Source organism: Sphaeramia orbicularis, chromosome 3, assembly GCF_902148855.1.
Source record: "Sphaeramia orbicularis chromosome 3, fSphaOr1.1, whole genome shotgun sequence".
In the NCBI taxonomy this organism is placed as follows: Eukaryota; Metazoa; Chordata; class Actinopteri; order Kurtiformes; family Apogonidae; genus Sphaeramia; species Sphaeramia orbicularis.
In genome coordinates this window covers 50,114,983-50,134,635 of record NC_043959.1, presented here as the reverse complement: position 1 = coordinate 50,134,635, position 19,653 = coordinate 50,114,983, and the positions used below count along the sequence as shown (strand labels likewise).

Below are 19,653 nucleotides of genomic sequence, written 5' to 3'. Positions count from 1 at the left end.
TTTTAGACAGCTTGGACCGGCTCATGTACACAAGCAAACAGAGCAGAAGAGAAACACTGAATAATCCCTGCGTGTGCTCACCATCATTTTGTTGTATTGACTGCAACACTCAGATGAAGGAATTACTGGACATACAAGCACAATTATTGACACTTTTAGCGGGTATATTCCACTAAAAATATGCTTAACACAAGTGTAATCATTTAGCCCATGGGTGAAACATTAACATGTAATTGTGAGTGTACATGAACTACTTTTTAAAGTGAATATGTACTTTTTAGTACATTTTGGCAGCATATAAAGCACAAAAAGACTAAATAAATAAAAGTTTTGGCTTTTCTACATTAAATAATTGCCCTGATTGTAAACTGGGGTTTTTATATAATATCCTTTGCAGTGGACATGTTTTTTTTTTTTTAAGTAAAGCTGTGAACTAGTATATTTTCGTTTATTATAAAAATACATTGAATGCTTTGTTTTCTTTCTGTGTGCTTCAGTTTTCTGATGTTGATGCACACTGGGATGAGGAGTGGGCCTACTTTATTTAAGGGGTCTAATAACAGGTAGTCTAGGTAGTCTGCAGGAGGGCTGAATGTGTGTGTGTGTGTGTGTGTGTGTGTGTGTGTGTGTGTGTGTGTGTGTGTGTGTGTGTGTGTTTACCTGTTCTCGGGATATGCAGGGTAAAGAAGGTCTGCGGGGCATTTTACAGCTGCCATAATAGCTGCTGGATGTCTCCCCCAGTGAGACGCAGCTGGACCTCCTCCTGGGTCTGATCACCGGGACCTTCTCCTCGGCTCCGGAGACCCCGGTGGCCGCTTCCCTCGACGGGTAGTATCGGTCAAAACAGAGCCCCAACAGGCATCCACAAACCCCCGCAACACATGCGAACAGCGGTCTGAGCACCGAGGGCAGCCCGCTCAAACTTGTGAAAGACACCAGCCACACAACACTGGCGAAAACCAGAATAAGAACACTGTGTTTGAGTTTGAGAGTGGGGACCAGTGTGAGCAGACCCACGCATCCCAACACGAATAACAACCTGCCCACCATTTGCATCTGGTGTTGGTCCTCTCCCCATTGCAAAAACCGCAAAACCAAAAAATCCCCGAGGTAACACGATGCTGGCAGTGATACGAGCCAACATTTACTACTCTCCTTCTTTTTCCTCCGCAGGTAAAATGTTAGAAAGAAGAAAGCACATCCTATGCTAAATAAAGGACTGATGGACTGGGAGAAGCCCGACAAAAAAGTCCGCAAATCCCAAAGCGAGTCACTTTGCAAGCTCCTGGAAATGAGAAACGAAACCGCGAAAAATACAAACGCGCCGACGTAGATGGCAGACACCTTAAGCAGTTTGGAATTAAGAAGGTCTTCGTTGCAAAACCTGCACACGTTGAACAAAAATCCCCTCTGATGGTCCTGTTTAAGGGGGGTGACGCAGCTCTTCACATAGCCGTTCCTGAAGCCCTCTGAGCTGTTTACACTTCCAGCTCGGTCGTGGTGTCTTATTTTACTGTGCAAAACCTCTCCTTCCTCCCGTGCAGCCATGGCTCTCGACTGTAAGCTCCTCTTTACCCACGCAAAAGTACCCCCTCTTCTACTATTCACGCCGTATTAACGTTGAACTACATGACAGCAAACGCACTCCATGGTCACTCAAACGTGCTCCACCACTTGGACTAAAGAAAGAAGGTGAGATGTTGTTTTTACAGAAACGGGCCTCTCTGCCTCCGCCTACAGGCCACAACTGCGCACTGCACCGTGGAACACCGAGCACAAACATAATCACAATCACACACTGCTGCATTTGTCTGACTGAGCCTGCATGCACGCACAGTTCCGTGCGTTTACATGACAACTTTTATTCCTGGTTTAATCTGAATAAACGTTAGATCCTATTTCAGATGCCCATGTAAATACCTAATTCCGAAGACCTGTATGATTAAATATAAAAGAAATATTGATACTCTTTGTTCTTTTTGCAGCAACGCAGAGGAAACAATATGTCATCTATTTTGGGATTGCACCTACACACATATATTTTGGATTGATTTAAATCATTTTATAAACACAAAAATTTACTCTTCGTGTAAACTGAACTTTCAACACATTTTATTTGGCCTATCACACACTGATAAAATAATTCCAGAAAAAAGATATACTATCGACCTTTTGATTATTTTTGCCAAATTTCACATTCATTGTTCCAAATTTGCACATCAACGTCCAAACATCACTGTTTTCAAAGCCCTTTTTTCCAATTACGTAGACAATTGGAGAAACAGTATAAATTCTAAAGCAAATAAAACAAAAACAAAAAAAATGTCAAATGTATAATCTTATTAAATTTGTATAATTTCGAATTATTCCTCGAGCAATTTATTATTTTTATTACATATGTTTATTTATTTTTATTTATGTATTTTATTTTATTATTTTTATTTATTTATTTATTTTTTATTTCCTAATGTTTTACATGTATTTCTCTATATAATGTAAAAGATTTTGTGAATTATGGAACTTTCTACCCTTGTTGTTGTATACTATTATGTATATTTACTGTTCAATGTTAATTGTTCAAATAAAAAAAAAATAAAAAATAAAAAAAATAAACACCTTATTCCAGTTGAAACAGAATAGTTCGGAATAAATTTAAATCTGAATAAAGTCACTGGTTTAATCCCCTTTTAATTCCGAACTAAATTATTCCTCGGACATGTAAACCCTTTATTCCGTCTGGACTTTATTCCTGCCGTTCTGCGCATGCTCGTTGTCTTGTCCTGTCGCGATGACGCACACATTCTGCGCTGGCGGGAAGAATATGCAATGCAGTCTAGTCTTACCAAACCTTTCCAATGGGCTATTCTGATGGGATCTACCAGCCTCTAAAACCCTGAAGGAACAGTACACCACTTGTTTTTTTATTAATTCATTTGTCATGCACTAATGAGTTCGATAAGTGGGCAAATCAGTTTGCACTGCAGCCCTTCCGTTAGCTTAGCCCTAGTTTAGCATAATCGCTTCATTCCTATGGTCAGACGTAGCCAGGCTTTTCTAGGTGATTTGTAGTATTTTATGAGTGATTTTGTGAAATTCAATTCTCCCTAATCATTAATTTAGTCCGGTGGGGTCAATATGATCACAAATTGAGGCTCAAATCATGGCGATGTTAGTTACTGCACTAATAAAATCTTGGGAAATAAAAACTAATGCAAAGCTAAAACGGTAAAGCAAAGCTAGTTTAGCGCATGCATCCCTTCCAACAAAAAGATTTTCCAACTTTCGTCAACACAACAGTCCCAAGATTGTATGAGTGCAGTAAGTCGCAGATCTAAAGAAATGATTAGGGAGAATCAGATTTCACAAAATCGCCTACAAAAGACAACAAATCACCTTTAAAAAACTGTCTACGTGTGACCATGGAAATGCAGTTACTATGCTAAGCTAAGCTAACAGAAGGGCTGCGAGAACCAAATAAACGTTTGTCATGTAAACCTTAATTCGGCTTTAACATTTCCATATAAACAGAGGAGAAAATACTTTAGTTCCGAATTAATTTCTTCTGGAGAAATAAATCTGATTTAAAAAACATCATGTAACCGTACCGAATGAGGAAACTTCCAAGAGAGTTATAATGTTAAGGGGGGAAAGTATCCAACTAATACAGCCTTATTATTTAAATCGGTCTTGAATTGAATTAAGCAAAAAAAAAAAAATTAGCTTGAATTAAGGAAAGAATCTTGAATTAAGGCAAAAAAAAATCTTCAATTAACTAAAAAAAATCTTCAAGTAAGTAAAAAATAAATAAAAAATCTTGAATTAAGCCAAAAAAAATCTTCATTTAAGTTAAAAAAAAATCTTGAATTAAGCCCAGAAAAAATCTAGAATTAACAACTTAATTTTTTCCCTTTGTTTTAGTGCAAAAAATAACATCAAATTATGAAAATATTTACAAACTATCCTGTAACACTAAAATGTGAATAACCTGAACAAATATGAAGAACCTGAAATGTCTAAGAAAATTAAGCACAATTTTAACATTTTTTCTGCCTGTTCCTCAGTGTTTACTGTCTTTGTAGATCTGATCCATAATGCACATGGACAAATGATAAGTTGAGGCAGAATATTGTTAAAATTGCACTAAATTTTCTTACATTTTTTAATTTAAATTTCAGTTTTTTGTTCTTTTTTTTTTTTTTTTAACACTAAAACAAAGACAAAAATTTGGAGTTGTCACTATTTATAGGTTATTATGTTATTATTTTTCTGGTCCAGCCCACTTCAGATCAAATTTAGCTGAATATGGCCCCTGAACTAAAATGAGTTTGACACCCCAATCTAAATAATCCAATGTTCTTTAAGTTATATTTAAGTGGTTAAATACAAGAGGAGAAAAGTAATGAAAACAGTAAACATTAGACAAAAATTAACCTACAAGAATGTTAAAAGAAAGGGTTGCTTCACATTGTACTAATAAACACGTGGTTATTTGCATTAATTTTGTTTTGTTGGGTTTTTTTATGGTAAAACAAAAACAATCCAGTAATACTGTTATCAAATATATATTATAAAAGCTCACCTTTCTCATCAATCTTGCACAACATTGTAAACTTTATATTGATCCATGGTTGCATAGTGTATATGTTTAGGGTTTGTATGGTTTTCAGGATTGAAGAGGTGGGCTCAAACTGATTTTTTTTTTTCATGGAGGCATCTCTGGTTGTAAGTCTATTTTGAATTGCGCAAAGTTTCTTGTTGGCTTTAAAACAACAGTTCTTCTCAAGCATAAATATTTCTTCAAACTCTCAAAATTATTTAGTTGCAGTCACTGAAATTACTTGATTAAACAGAAGATAATTTTACAGACTTTCACACAATTTACAGTATTGTTTTCACCATCATGCTGCTCTGGGATCATCTAGTTTTGTCTGAACTGAATTGATGGGAATAATAAATCCTAACATAATATAACTCCGCGTGAGGTACACAAACACAAACAGAGTGGTTACCAGGGCTAAAGTATGCAGGCTAGTCCTCCAGCATATGAGCTGCTTGTTTGCTTTATGTATTTATTTGCTGTAATATCAAGTGAAGTGATGAAATGAGAAGATAAAATATTTTTTTTTTAAAAAGGTTTATAACTTTATTAATATCACTGAGCCTCCTGTCAGGGATAGAGTAGTAAGCACAGTTGTGTTTTGATGTTTTACAGAAAAGTTTTGTTTTGTTTCCTTTAAATTGTATAAATCACAGTACACAGTATCATTAAATCAGCTGCCATAACAGAGGTTTACCAGACATCATTTCAAATACAGGAAAATAGTTAAGTAGCATATCTTAATGTAAGTTCAACTAAACAAGACAACTACAAACCTGACCAAACAAAGCAAAACACCCTTTGGTCATATAGTTCCTCAGCCATAATCAAATGTGATATGAGACAAAAATTCAATTCAGTTCAATTCAACTTCATCTATAAAGCACATTTCATGCACAAGGCAGACTCAATGTGCTTCACAAAAGATATATATATATAAAAAAAACAGTCATAAAAAAGAGAGTGCAAGTGCAAATAAACAATTATATGTACACATGCTTAAACTCACACATGCACACACGCAACTCAACAGAATGCTGTTGAAAAAAGGTGCATGTTTAACCTGTTTTTAAAAATGGCTACTGATGTGGCAAGTCTAACTGCATCAAGCAGGGTGTTCCATTTTTGTGGGGTATATACAACAAATAAGTACAAAGTAGCAAAAACAAAACTTGACAAGGTATAAAAAAAATAAAAATAATTTTATATATATATATATATATATATATATATATATATATATATATATATATATATATATTATTTATTTATTTATTTTTTATTTATTTTTTTTGTTACTTGTAAATACTTTTGCTAATGTTGAACGCAGATCAAAGTTAATGGAGAGAAGCTGAGGAATATGTTGTACAAATATAAGACACTGATTGTTATTCACAAAGATCTAGTCCATAACAAAAATCAGAAAAGACTTTAAAATGACATGAAGCAAATGTAACTGTATATATTATACATCTCCTCAATATTTGTGGGGTTTGTGTTTATGTTTGTATGTCAAATAAAAACTCAGTTAAAGAAAATAGGTGCAAATATACTCTAATGATAAAAAATATTACAGATTCATTTAATACTTTACTCATGACCTTTTTAGGGTTTGAACTTTTGCACTGGTCCTGTCTCAGGACATCTAAACATCTCCTGGACTCAAAGCAATCTTTGGCAAAGACATAAGAATTTAGATATTTACCACAGAAAATTATCTTTAGGTGTACATAAACATAAATTAGTATAATGATAGTTTTCATTTGAAACTAGTACAATGATAGTTTTAATTTGTGCCTGTGGATTATGATGAATAAGGATAAAGTTTGAATAATAATGCTATTATTTTACTATTTTTCTGGCTGATGGGAGGTGTGTTGTTGAGGCAGTCAGACTTCCACTAGGAGGTGCTACAAACCACTAATGTTTTATTATTTATTTGAATACAGTGGCAGACTGCATTTAAGTTTCAGGTCACTATTTTTTTTTTTTTAAATATTATATAATTTTATTTAAATGTGGCCATCCCAGCTCGAAAGAGTCCACGGCTGAGTCACTTAAAAAACAAGCAAAAACTGTGTAATACTAAAATCTACAGCTACAAGGTTGTGATAGTATCACTTTTCAGCTTTATATGTTTTATACTTGATTTTCCCATTTTTATTGTTTAAAATAAAATAGTACCTGCAATCATTTCTTTTTATTATTAATTCTGATCTTATCTGTGAGTTAATAAACCACAGATTGTTTAACAGAATTGTCCTGCTTTAAATCACAGTTGTGTTGTTAGTTGTCAGTGTTACTAGTGTTAGATGAGTATTCCAAGGTGCATGATGATTTGGTTTTCACACTTCCACAAATGTCCTCTCTGCCGAAAGTGTTTATTTATATTAATTATTTCTAGAATTTGTTATTCGTTTATTTGCTGCAGCCATATTTGTCCTTTGGTTATTGCCTAGTCCCCTTGCGTTTAAAAACATAGTATTTCATAACACATTTTTGGCCAGAAGTACAGACTTTTATGGAAGAGGATTAAGGCCACTGGGAAAAAAAAATTAAGGCCCAATATATATTTTTAAAACTATTTTTCTGAGAAAAAAGTCAGAATTCTGTGGGGAAAAAAATCAGACTTCTGAGATTAAAGTCAGAGGAGTTTTTTCTCAGAATAATGAAAAATTATATATATTGGACCTTTTTTTTTTTTCTCCAATGGCCCTAATCCTCTTCTTAGACTTTATATGTGACAAAAGGTTTAATTAAAACGTCATTGTGAATACTGCAAACATTTCTGAAGGTAGATCTTCCTAAATCTTACTGCCTGGACCTTCAAGTAGCTTTCAAGTTCAAAGACAATTTCATTTCATTTCATTTCTTTTTTTTTATTTCGAACATGCAAAGAAAAATAAAACAAAACAAAGCAAATTAAGACACAAACAAAATAACATTTAAATGGACAGAATCTATCTTCAAGCACATACAAGTCTGAATATTGCATGGTCGAAAAGGAGGAGGAAGAAGCACACAATGTAATAACAATGTAGTAACAATGTGATATTAGCTAGTAATGCATTGAATTCAATAGTACAACGCCGGCATATTATCGAACACGTTTTATTGTCGGGTCTTTTAAATGTATGGCTGCTTTGTTTTTGATTCGCCTCCTTCGCATGTCGTTTGGACCTTCCCTCTTACCGTAGCAGTGATGTGGCGATGAAGGTAATCTTCCACGTCACTAGGAAGTGAAGGAGCCGAGCGGACAGACAGCTCGTCAAAGGGAGCTTCTAAGGATTTCACAGATGTAAAGTCTAAAATTGGATATCGAAGACCGCTTCAGACCATAATAGTCGTGCACGTAGGTAGGATATGAAACTCATTTGTTATTATCGTGACTCTCTGGAATGATGTTTTTGTCCTGGTCCGTGTTCCGTTAGCTAGCTAACCTTACTGTCCTCCATTTCATTACTGGCCTGTGCAGAAGCTAAGCTGGTGTTAGCTAACGTTTGCTATTTAGCTGCCAATTTTAGATCATATCCCGTCATAATCAGCTATATAGCCAACAACTAAGTGATGTTTTCTTTTAATGTACGTCCATCTGTACTAGTTTGGCCGACAGCAACAACGCTTCAGCTGTATCTACAGAGTTATGCGGATCTGTAACACTGCGTGTCATAGTTCATGACTTGGTTAACACTGTAAACTTAGCAGATTTTACTTTAATTATGAGAAGCCTCTGTTAGAGTTTGGGATTTCATCAGACAATATATAGTCACAATTAGCAGCAAATAGAAGGATCGTTTGGCTGTCAAAATCTAGCTAACGGGTACTTAGTTATATTTATTTGAGTAGAGAAAACTCACCAGTACTGGCCTCTTCAGCTAGACTTTTTGCAAGATATTTGCCTATATTATCATCAATCGACTTTATTTAATATAAAGATACATAATATGGAGCATGTTGAATGACCAGCATGTGATATTTGGTACGAACGTGTCTGTCTATACGTTTGGTTTTTGAATAAACTTGAATTCACTTCATAGTCTGATATATGACAACGCAACGAACTTAGTGTGAGTATGGAACTTATTTGTAGGGATTTATTTTATTTTGTTTACTTATATACATACAGAGCTTGCAGCTTTATATTGAGATGGTGTCATTTGTTGACATCCACAGATGGACTTGGCTTTATCACTATTAGATTCAGAACTATCCACCCCAGCTCTAAATGACCTTTGGCATATGGAGGGGTGCTTAGGCAGTGGAATAAGGGGACAACCACTGGTACATTGCTACTTATTGACAGATTAAGCACAACATCTGAAATACCTCTGGAGTGATACTCACAAGACAGTTCCTCACATGATAGATAGATAGATAGATAGATAGATAGATAGATAGATAGATAGATAGATAGATAGATAGATAGATAGATAGATAGATTGTACATTCTTGCTTTCATAAAGAGTGCCTACAGATTTTGTCTTGTCTAACCTTTTCTGTTTCTCTCTTGTGCAGTTTTTTCTTTGCTGTAGTGTAGTGTACTCAATCAACTGTTTTTCTGTCTTACATAGGTTTTTTCTCCAATCAGCATCACTCATTGGCATTCTTCAAGACGGACACAAGCCCAGCAGCAAAATGACAGCTGCAGAAAACGTTTGTTACACTCTGATCAATGTCCCCTCTGACTCAGAGCCCCCCTCTGAAGTCAGCCTTAAAGCTGACTTAGGTAACTACTCTGCACTTCACAGTTTTAGATTTGTTTTCTCAGATGCTGAAATATGTATTTGAAGTGTTACCTACAATAGAGGATATTGGCAAACTGCTGCCTGCAATGTCTTATCAAGAGTAATCAAGAGAAGTTGTAGCTAACTATTACCTGTACAACTAAGTAACTATTTTATTGTAATTTTAAGTTATGTTTCTTCATCTAAAGATGTTTGAGATTCTGATTATTAATCGTATATATAATCATAATAATCTTTCTGCAGAAAAAGGGGAAATCAAAGCAAAGACTGAAGCCTTGAAAAAGGTGATCATCATGATTCTGAATGGTGAGAAGCTGCCAGGACTCTTAATGACCATAATCCGCTTCGTCCTGCCACTTCAAGACCACACAATCAAAAAGCTGCTACTTGTTTTCTGGGAGATTGTCCCCAAAACAACTCCAGATGGCAAGCTACTTCAGGAGATGATTCTGGTCTGTGATGCCTACAGAAAGGTGAGCTAACAGACTGACTGTACTTTTTAGTTGTAGTAGCACTTTTTTTTTCCACAATTATCATTAACAGCAGGTAACAGCAGCAAAGAAGTGTTTTAATGTCAAAAGCCAAAACATGAGACAAACTCATATATATGATACATGAATGAGATTGGTGAAATTTTCCAATGTTAACAGGACCTGCAGCACCCCAACGAGTTCATCCGTGGATCCACTCTGCGTTTCCTGTGCAAGCTGAAGGAGTCTGAGTTGTTGGAGCCTCTGATGCCAGCGATCCGTGCCTGCCTGGAACACCGACACAGCTACGTACGCCGTAATGCAGTTCTGGCCATTTACACCATCTACAGGTACTATTACTGTTATTATGATAATAATACATGAATTGTAAGAATTTTCAAGGTTATTTTCTGTCTCTGCATCAGTCACCTGATAATATTTATTTGGTTTAGGAACTTTGAACATCTCATCCCAGATGCTCCAGAACTGATCCATGATTTTCTTGTCAATGAGAAAGATGCCAGCTGTAAAAGAAATGCATTCATGATGCTTATTCATGCTGACCAGGTGTGTAGCTGTAATGTAATTCTTTTGCTGCCATGTTTTGTTTGGATTTGCCTTTTAGATATTACTCCATCTATCTCTATACCCTTGCTTACATCATGTCTTTAACATCTAACAGGATCGAGCCTTGGATTACCTCAGCACATGTATTGACCAAGTTCATACTTTTGGTGACATTCTCCAGCTTGTCATTGTGGAGCTCATTTACAAAGTAAGTTAAGTGTTTTAGTCTTAATAAAAATGTGTGAAGGAATAACGGGACTTGAAATATTCACAAATTCACAGCCAGAGTATTTGCTTTAGTTTGTATAACATCTTGCTGATTTTTCCATTTGCTAGGTTTGTCATGCCAACCCATCAGAGCGTGCCAGGTTTATCCGGTGCATCTACAACCTGTTGCAGTCCTCCAGCCCAGCTGTTAAGTACGAGGCTGCTGGTACTCTTGTAACCCTCTCCAGTGCTCCCACAGCCATCAAGGTACACCATGCTTATGCAAAAAAATCTGTGTGTGCAAGCATACATTTGGGTGCTGTTTAGTTTCACTGGCCAGTCGAATTATTCACTGCTTAAGGCCTTGTTTTTGTTTGACTCATTAGCCCTGATCTCTTTTGTAATGTGTCTTATGCATTGTGTTTTGTTGGACTTCAGGCTGCTGCCCAGTGCTACATTGATTTGATCATCAAGGAGAGTGACAACAATGTGAAGCTGATTGTTCTTGATCGTCTGATTGAACTGAAGGAGCATCCCACTCATGAGCGTGTTCTTCAGGTACTTAAAGTGTGCTTGTGGTCAGTTATACTGCACTTGATTAATTGTAATAATTTTTTATGTTTTGCTGTTGGACTTTTTGTTTGAAGTTACTAATAGGAATGTGTATAATGTAAAGTATTAATGTGAATTTATTTTTATGCAGAATACTGTTCAAAGGGTAATGCAGCACTTATATTAAATGTCTTTTGGTTCCTTTTCAGGATCTTGTGATGGATATCCTGCGTGTTCTCAGCACTCCAGACCTGGAAGTGAGAAAGAAGACCCTACAGTTAGCACTGGATCTTGTATCATCACGCAATGTAGAAGAGGTGTGTTACATTTATAACTAATCTGCTAGTGTTATTTACTGACTTTGCTTTGGCATAGGGACATGGGGAATTCAAATGTAAACATAATGTACAATCACATCTGTCTGTTTTCTAGTTGGTGATTGTTTTGAAGAAAGAAGTGATTAAGACCAATAATGTAACAGAACATGAAGACACCGATAAGTACCGGCAGCTCTTGGTGCGCACTCTCCATTCTTGCAGCGTGCGCTTCCCTGACATGGCGGCTAATGTTATTCCTGTGGTGAGTTGCTGAATTATGAACGCAATGGAAACTAGTCGTAGTATTTCAGACCGTGTTTCACACCGACACAAATTGTTGAGTGTATTATTGAATCCGCAAATATTGAGACTTTTCTATGTGGTCTGATTTCCAGCTTATGGAATTCCTAAGTGACACTAATGAGGCAGCTGCCGCTGATGTGCTGGAGTTTGTGCGGGAGGCCATTCAGAGATTTGACAACTTGAGACCCCTCATCATTGAGAAGATGCTGGAAGTTTTTCATGCGATCAAAACTGTGAAGTAAGCCTTAATAAGCACAATGGCAGGTTTCACTTTTATTTTGAATAATTCATTAATTTGTCTGTTTTAAATAATGTCAGTACTGTACATGTAAATTTGACATAGAGCCAAGCAAATTCTCTATCTATTCATTTTCTTCGTTGCAATGAATAAATATGTGTTTAGTTTAAGACATTCTTTCTTGAGATACAGAAACACAATAAGTGGTATGTGTCATAGTGTGAAAAAAATGAGAATGAAGGCAGATAGAAAATCGTAGTACTTTGAGCTGTTTCTTCACATAAATAATGGATATTCAGAAAAATGTAGATGTCAATAATTATTTTCAATGTTTGTCTCGGTTAATACTATAAAGCAGTGCTTGTGGTGTCAGCTAAACGTAATCATTGTTATTCCTATTATATGATGACGATTGTGACCCTTGTTAACACCGTCATGTTGCAGGATCTACAGAGGAGCACTGTGGATCTTAGGAGAATACTGCAGCACCAAAGAAGACATCCAGAGTGTGATGACAGAAATCCGCAGATCCTTGGGAGAGGTGTGTTTATCCGTTACTGTCAGAATTGAATGTAACATGAGCTGCTTTGACAGTCAAAGCCGTATAGAATTGTCACGACTAGCTGACACCTGTCTCCGACTTGCATGTACAGATCCCAATTGTAGAGAACGAGATCAAGAAGGAAACCGGAGAGGTGAAAGCGGAGGATGAAGTGAGTGCAGCTCCAGCCCAGAAGTTGGTGACAGAGATGGGCACGTATGTGACACAGAGCGCCCTCAGCTCCTCCAGGCCTTCGAAGAAAGAAGAGGATCGGTAAAGGAGGATTCCGTTATTTCATCACCTTCCTAAATTAATTGCCTGAGTCAGTTTTTGACAAAAATGACTTTTTTTTTGCCTACACATGAAATACTCACTTCCTGGTTGAATTTTTTTGTGTTTCCTGAAAAATCTGGGGAAAAAAATGACTCAGGCAATTATTTCAGGAAGCTGACAATTTGCTCCTAATACTTCAGGTTTTTATTTGGATACTGCTCAGTCTTCCACCAGTTTAATTCATTGCTCACTTTTTGTTTTTTCAGGCCTCCACTCAGAGGCTTCCTAATGGATGGAGATTTCTATGTAGCAGCTTCCTTGGCCACCACACTGACCAAGCTGGCCTTGCGCTATGTGGCTATTGTTCAAGACAAAAAGAAGCAAAATGTAAGTCTTCCACATAATACAGTTTTTTGTTGTTGTTTTTTTTAGTTTAGTTTATTTTGAATATGCAGTAAAACAAAGGAATTTTATTGGACTGAAACTCTAGAAGCTTTATCTAAGATTTTCAAGAGACAGCTCCCTCCAGACCCAATAACAATAATGTTTGGTGTGGAACCAACAGGATTGGACCTTAGAACTAAACAGAGTGTTGTTTTGAAGTTTGTGACACTATTGGCCAGACGTCTTATTCTTTTAAACTGGAAAAACAAAAATCCTCTGACTTATCAGGCAGTTAGAAGACATTATCCAACACTTACATTTGGAGAAAGTCAGATTTTCACTAACAGATAATGTAAAGTTATTTTATTCAATTTGTCAGCCCTTTGTAGATGACTTTAATATTAAGGTGGCTGACCTCCCCCTTTTTCGTTTTTTTTTTTTTTTTTTTTTTTTGTATGTGTGTGTACATGTACATGAGTGCAGGTGTAATGTTCTTGTTTTGACATTACATATATTGGATATTGTATATGACTTTTTTATTTTGTCATTGATCTAATTTCAATAAAAAAAGAGTTAAAAAAAAAACAAAGTAATCTTACTTAGTCCTTAGAAAGAAAACAGATAGTAAGAAATCATGGAAAAAATATGCCAAGTATGAAAGCAAAGTATGACTTCATTTGCACATTCATACAATTTTTTTTGGTTTTTCTTTTTGCAAACTATTTAACCAAAGGCCTGTCCCTCTAATCTCTGCTTCCTCCCTCAGTCCTTTGTTGCAGAGGCCATGCTGATCATGGTCACTGTTCTGCACCTGGGCAAGTCCTCTCTGCCTAAAAAGCCAATTACAGACGATGATGTGGACCGCATCTCACTGTGCCTGAAGGTCCTGTCAGAGTGCTCACCGCTGATGAATGACATTTTCAACAAGGAGTGTCGCAAATCCCTGTCACATATGCTCACTGTCAGACTGGAGGAAGAGAAGCTGTCACAAAAGGTAATAACCGTCGCCTCGGATGACTGAACTCGATACTTAACCTCCTGACAGCTGAGAAAAGCTCAAGTATTATCACAGGAAGGCAGGAAGTAAACAAATATATAGTGTTTACTGGGTATTTTACACCGATACACCTGTGTGTCAGTGGATATGCTTTATTTTATTGTGTGTGAATACTGATTATTGCTGTCATATTACGTTGATTCTCACCTTTTGTAATAAGCCAGTAGACAGGGGTATAGTCATGGTGACTTTTTGTACTGGCTTAGTATTTTATAAATGACTTGTTTACATTGACTTTATATTTTTTGTTAATCACAGAGAGGCTTTTTCATTCAGACTATTCACTGTCATAGTGTTGGTGTGTTAATTTGCATTAACTGTAACAACAGGCCTGATTATTCCACTAAAATCTTTATCTGTGCTTACTTTTCTTACCGCAGAAAGAGTCTGAGAAACGTAACGTGACAGTGCAGGCGGACGACCCCATCTCCTTCATGCAGCTAACAGCCAAAAACGAGATGACTTCTAAGGAGGACCAGTTCCAGCTCAGTCTGCTGGCTGCTATGGGTAACACTCAGAGGAAGGAGGCTGCTGATCCACTGGCATCGAAACTCAACAAGGTACATCAGCTATGCCGACTGGAATACATTAGAAAAACAGCGTTGTGCTGCAGAGACATATTTGAGTACCTTATCTTTTTCTAACCTTAGTCATTGCTGCAGTCATAACAAATATTTTAGATATGATGCTGTTTTGGATTCCACTGCTGGGAAAAAGGGATTTATTTGGTCTTGTTTAGTGTTTAGCTCTGAATATAATTATTTTGGAAACAAAAATGCGCACATGCCAGGAAAAGAAAATGAGTTTTGCCTGGTTGTGATTAGCTCTCTCAAATCTCACAATGAAAAAATATTTAGTTTGACATTTTATAGTGTAACATTACTCTGTACCACAGGTGTTAAACATATGGCCCGTGGGCCAAAAGCGGCCCACCAAAGGGTCCAATCCGGCTCTTGAGATGTGAAATGCAAAAATTACCCTGAAGATATTAACAATCAAGGATTTTAAAAAAATTTTAGTTCAGGTTCTGCATACATACCAGTATGATCTACAGTGGGTCAGACCAGTAAAATACAATCATATAAATAATGACACCTATAAATAATGACAACACAAAGTTTTCTCTTTGTTTTAGTGCAAAAAAGAGTAAAATTACCTGAAAATGTTCATATTTGCACACCATCCTTTCACAAAAAATAGGAATAACTTGAACAAATATGAACAACCTGAAATGTTTTAAGAGGAGTATGTGCAATTTTAACAATATTCTACCTCTTTACTAAATATTTTGTGTCTTTGTAGATCCACTATGATCTGTAAGTTGTAAAGTACATCTGTAAATGATAAACTGAGGTAGAATATTGTTAAAATATCAATTATTCTTCTTAAGACATATCAGGTTTTTCATATTATTCACATTTTAATCTAATCCATTAGTCTTTCCGTGCTTATGCACCTGAATCACTTCCCTCACAGTGAACAACTCCGAAGATGACTCCATCATAATCACAGTCCGCTTGTTTAACAAACCGAAATGTTACTTGGGCCTTTCCGTAAATTTTGTCATGAAGTGGATTGTCGGAATGGCAACCAAGTGAAAGCAGTTTCTCACAGATTTGGCAAGAAAACGAGCCAGACTGCTACAACGTATAATTACACAGTCCACCAGGGTTGTTTTAAAGCATGAGTATAGCCGGTGGAGGGAGGTAAAGGTGACATTTGGGTTCAGCACTTCAGGCAGTGAAATTACTGCTGCGTGGAATTCCCATTCCCACAGTGCACTTCATGACAAAATTTCTGAAATGGCCCAAGTGATGTTTCAGTTTATGTAAACAAGTGGACTGTGTTTATGATGGAGTCATCTGCAAAGATGTTCACTATGGGGGAAGTGATTCAGGTGCATAAGCATGGAGAGACTACTGGATTAGTGATAATTAGGCTATCACTCAGATTGCAAGTTTGAAAAAAAAATTGTGATGGAAGTCATACACTGCTTTAAGGAAGCTTTGTAGATGTAAACATTTTCATAATGTAATTGTACTTTTTTCATTGTTATTATTATTTTACTGGTTCGGTCCACTTCAGATCATATTGGGTTGAATGTGACCTCTGAACTAAAATGAGTCTGACACCCCTGCTCTATACTATACTATTACAGCTTACAATTAAACATGTTTTTTCCATTCTAGGTGACGCAGCTAACAGGTTTCTCAGACCCAGTGTACGCAGAAGCCTATGTTCATGTCAACCAGTATGACATTGTGTTGGATGTACTGGTGGTGAACCAAACCAGTGACACTCTCCAAAACTGCACCCTTGAGCTGGCAACTTTAGGTTAGTGTTGTTTCTTTGTTGTTTTGTTGTTTTTAGGCTGTTCACATCAGAGTTATATTTTACTGAGATCTCATTTTAACTTCCAATGTATGTTTTCGTACAGGCGACCTCAAGTTGGTTGAGAAACCTTCTCCTCTAACTCTGGCCCCTCATGATTTTGCTAACATCAAGGCTAACGTCAAGGTGGCGTCTACAGAGAACGGCATCATTTTTGGAAACATTGGTGAGGTTTATACTCAATCACTTTGCTCTAATATTGTAAATCAAGTGGAAATGTCTTCGTAGCTGCAGCAGATTTCTTTGTGCTGATTACTATTGGTTTTTCCCCAGTCTACGATGTGTCAGGAGCTGCAAGTGACAGGAACTGCGTTGTCCTCAGTGACATTCACATTGACATCATGGACTACATCCAACCTGCCTCCTGTACAGACGCAGAGTTCAGGCAGATGTGGGCAGAGTTTGAGTGGGAAAACAAGGTATGTTTGTCATGTTTTCTGGGTTTGTCATTTCCTGTACATTTCTTATTTTATCAACAAAAATATGCAGTGATTAAATTGAAAAGAAAACATTTTTCATATGAATCAAAGCAATAGTTGGGATAGATTTAAGTCAAGAAAATACATTGTTTTTATTGCAGGTGACTGTGAACACCAATATCACTGATCTGAACGAGTATCTCCAGCATATCCTCAAGTCCACCAACATGAAATGCCTGACTCCTGAGAAGGTTGGTATTAAATACATGATTCACAAAAACGTATGGTTCTCCTTAATGTATACCATCACTGTGTCGTGTTCACCCGTGCGTTCATGCTGTAACTCTGTGTTTTTTAAACCAGGCACTCTCTGGCTTCTGCGGCTTCATGGCTGCCAACCTTTATGCTCGTTCTATCTTTGGGGAAGATGCCCTGGCTAATGTCAGCATTGAGAAGCCCATCCACCTGGGGCCCGATGCACCTGTCAACGGACACATACGCATTAGAGCTAAAAGTCAGGTGGGTCACAGCTGCTGCACCACAAACCTTTATGCATCGATGAAGGCTCAGTTGAATTTATTTGGCCACAATTTATCCGACCGGTGCATCTTTTGAAATCTAGCGGAGCATAGTACATTCACAATGACACTGAATATATGGAATAAATCTTATAAATGCATTAAATATTCCCATAAGATACTGTACCAGTTCCTGTGATCTGCTGTAGTTAATCCATCGTTCATGTTTCTGCAGGGGATGGCCTTGAGTCTCGGCGACAAGATCAACCTCTCCCAAAAAAAGACAAATGTCTGAAATGACTCTGACCCCCTTGACTTGGTAAAAGTCACCTGCTGTTCTCTCCATCTTCTATCTTGCAGCCTTTTCATCACAGCAAATTAAGAACTCTGTTTGGTCTGTTGCTTCTGTACTTTTTTTTTTTTTTACTTCACTCATGTCTGAAAACTACATCGTGTAATGACATCCCTGTCCTGTTTGATTTTCAATAAACATATGTATAAAAGAATGAGCAAACTCTTTTCTGTGCAGTTTTCGTGTGCCTTAACATTAATGTGGGCAGTGACATTTTTTTAACTCAGCATGTTTGCTCCTTTTTCATGTGAGATCCTGTAAAATGTCAGATTGATTTACATGCAGCATCAGTCGAAACTGGTTAAAATCATTTGAGCTTCAACTACAAACCCTATTAGGACATCTAACAAGACTTTCTGATACCATTTATACCTCCTTCAAAAAAAAAGTAAACATGTCATGCCATGTCATTCATCAAATAACTGAAAGATTAAGCTTTCATGTGTTGTGAGTCCAACTGAGAAAGTGTGTCGCAGAATCATTTAGTGGTTTGTGAAGTCTGATTAAAAAAAAAAAACATCCAAAGTGAGACTTGTATTTTGGCAGATGTGTGTGAACATCATGCTGTTGCCCTGGTAACAGCAGCATCTGATTGAAAGGTGATGGACAAAGTTTACGTTAATCTTTGTTCATATAATGTTAAAGGACAAATGTGATCCTTAGTATGTTACACACTGAATATAAAAATGAACTCATAGATATGTGCTCACATAAGAGAATGAAACCAGTTAAATGGCTCCAGTGTGTGAAGAGAAGATGTTTATGCAGGACTTGATTTTTTTTATTATTATTTTTTATTTTTTTATTTTTTATTTTTTGGGAACATAGGTGTGATGTTACTTTTGTCCATATTCAGCAGCTAGAATGAGCAGGACCTGTATGTGATGCTGAGGAATCTGTTCTTAACCCATAAAGACCCAGATATTGACCAGTGATCAAGACCATCTACTAATTTAAAATGTTTAATTCCTGTTGATCCACTAATCCTATCAATACATGTAAATAATTGGTGTAAAAAATACAGTTTGTCGTCTTTTCATGGTCATCAGATATGACCCATTTGGACATTGAGAGGCTCTGTAGTTACCATGGAAACACTGTCATCTTCTACAACATTGATTCACCAGTGAAACCCATGGAGTTTAATCAATGATAGTGGATGGGGATACTTGTGTTTGTGATCAGTTATTGATATCTTTGCTGAAAAAGTCACCTTTTCTTGAGTTTTCTCTGCTTTGATATAATAATCTTTGAATTTGAGTTTTCATGAACATCTAAATTAACTCAAAAAGACTGAGTGCTACTTTTATGACAGTTCCCAAATGAGTTTTTGTACATTTTTTAACCTTTCTTAACTGATTTATCATCATTTATTATAATATTATTCCCTGTATTTTATATTTTCAAGTATAAGTCATGTATTTTCCTATATTTAATGTACTGATCATGTAGATGTTCATAAAAGCTCAAATTAAAGTTAAGGTTCATGATATTGAAAATAGAAAACTGAAGAAAATGTGACTTTTCTGGTAAAGTATATCATTAACTGTACATTAACTATACATAAACCAAGTGTCTCCATCCGCTGTCATTGATCCAACTCTGTGGGTTTTACTGGTGAATCAATGTTGAAGATGACAGTGTTTCCACGTTCACTATAGAGCCTCTGAATGTCCAAATGGGTCATATCTGATGACCATGAAAAGATGGATAACTGCATTT

General features: G+C 36.5%; 2 protein-coding genes across 4 annotated transcripts in view; one reads left to right on the top strand and one right to left on the bottom strand.

Moving 5' to 3' along the window:
- Positions 1 to 1,692, bottom strand: part of pde3b (phosphodiesterase 3B) — a 54,922-nt gene extending 53,230 nt beyond the window's left edge. For both annotated transcript variants that reach the window (XM_030128802.1, XM_030128810.1), the window contains exon 1: positions 661 to 1,692. In XM_030128802.1, coding sequence (XP_029984662.1) covers positions 661 to 1,548 — 888 coding nt within the window. In that variant the 5' untranslated portion in view covers positions 1,549 to 1,692. The remainder of the gene's footprint in view (positions 1 to 660) is intronic.
- A 6,129-nt stretch (positions 1,693 to 7,821) lies between these two features.
- copb1 (COPI coat complex subunit beta 1) lies at positions 7,822 to 18,089 on the top strand. 2 transcript variants are annotated; one of them, XM_030128729.1, is made up of 22 exons: positions 7,822 to 7,949; positions 9,169 to 9,323; positions 9,586 to 9,815; positions 9,993 to 10,162; positions 10,265 to 10,379; positions 10,495 to 10,587; positions 10,716 to 10,853; positions 11,025 to 11,144; positions 11,348 to 11,455; positions 11,571 to 11,717; positions 11,851 to 11,996; positions 12,441 to 12,537; positions 12,650 to 12,810; positions 13,077 to 13,197; positions 13,961 to 14,188; positions 14,632 to 14,811; positions 16,441 to 16,585; positions 16,689 to 16,808; positions 16,916 to 17,061; positions 17,223 to 17,312; positions 17,425 to 17,580; positions 17,815 to 18,089. In XM_030128729.1, exons 2-22 carry the CDS (start codon positions 9,233 to 9,235, stop codon positions 17,872 to 17,874), a joined length of 2,862 nt encoding a protein of 953 aa, XP_029984589.1. In that variant the 5' UTR covers positions 7,822 to 7,949; positions 9,169 to 9,232; the 3' UTR covers positions 17,875 to 18,089. The 2 variants fall into 2 exon arrangements, with proteins under 2 accessions (XP_029984589.1, XP_029984595.1); XM_030128735.1 differs by having other exon boundaries at positions 7,823 to 7,955; positions 9,170 to 9,323.
- The last annotated feature ends 1,564 nt before the right edge of the window (positions 18,090 to 19,653 follow it).

What these genes read in the sequence shown, in the direction of transcription:
- copb1 (XM_030128729.1), top strand. Translation starts at nt 9,233, where the DNA reads ATGACAGCTGCAGAAAACGTTTGTTACACTCTGATCAATGTCCCCTCT. An exon ending in TCTGTGATGCCTACAGAAAG is followed by an intron (nt 9,816 to 9,992) that starts GTGAGCTAACAG and finishes CAATGTTAACAG; the next exon opens with GACCTGCAGCACCCCAACGA. An exon ending in CATGCGATCAAAACTGTGAA is followed by an intron (nt 11,997 to 12,440) that starts GTAAGCCTTAAT and finishes GTCATGTTGCAG; the next exon opens with GATCTACAGAGGAGCACTGT.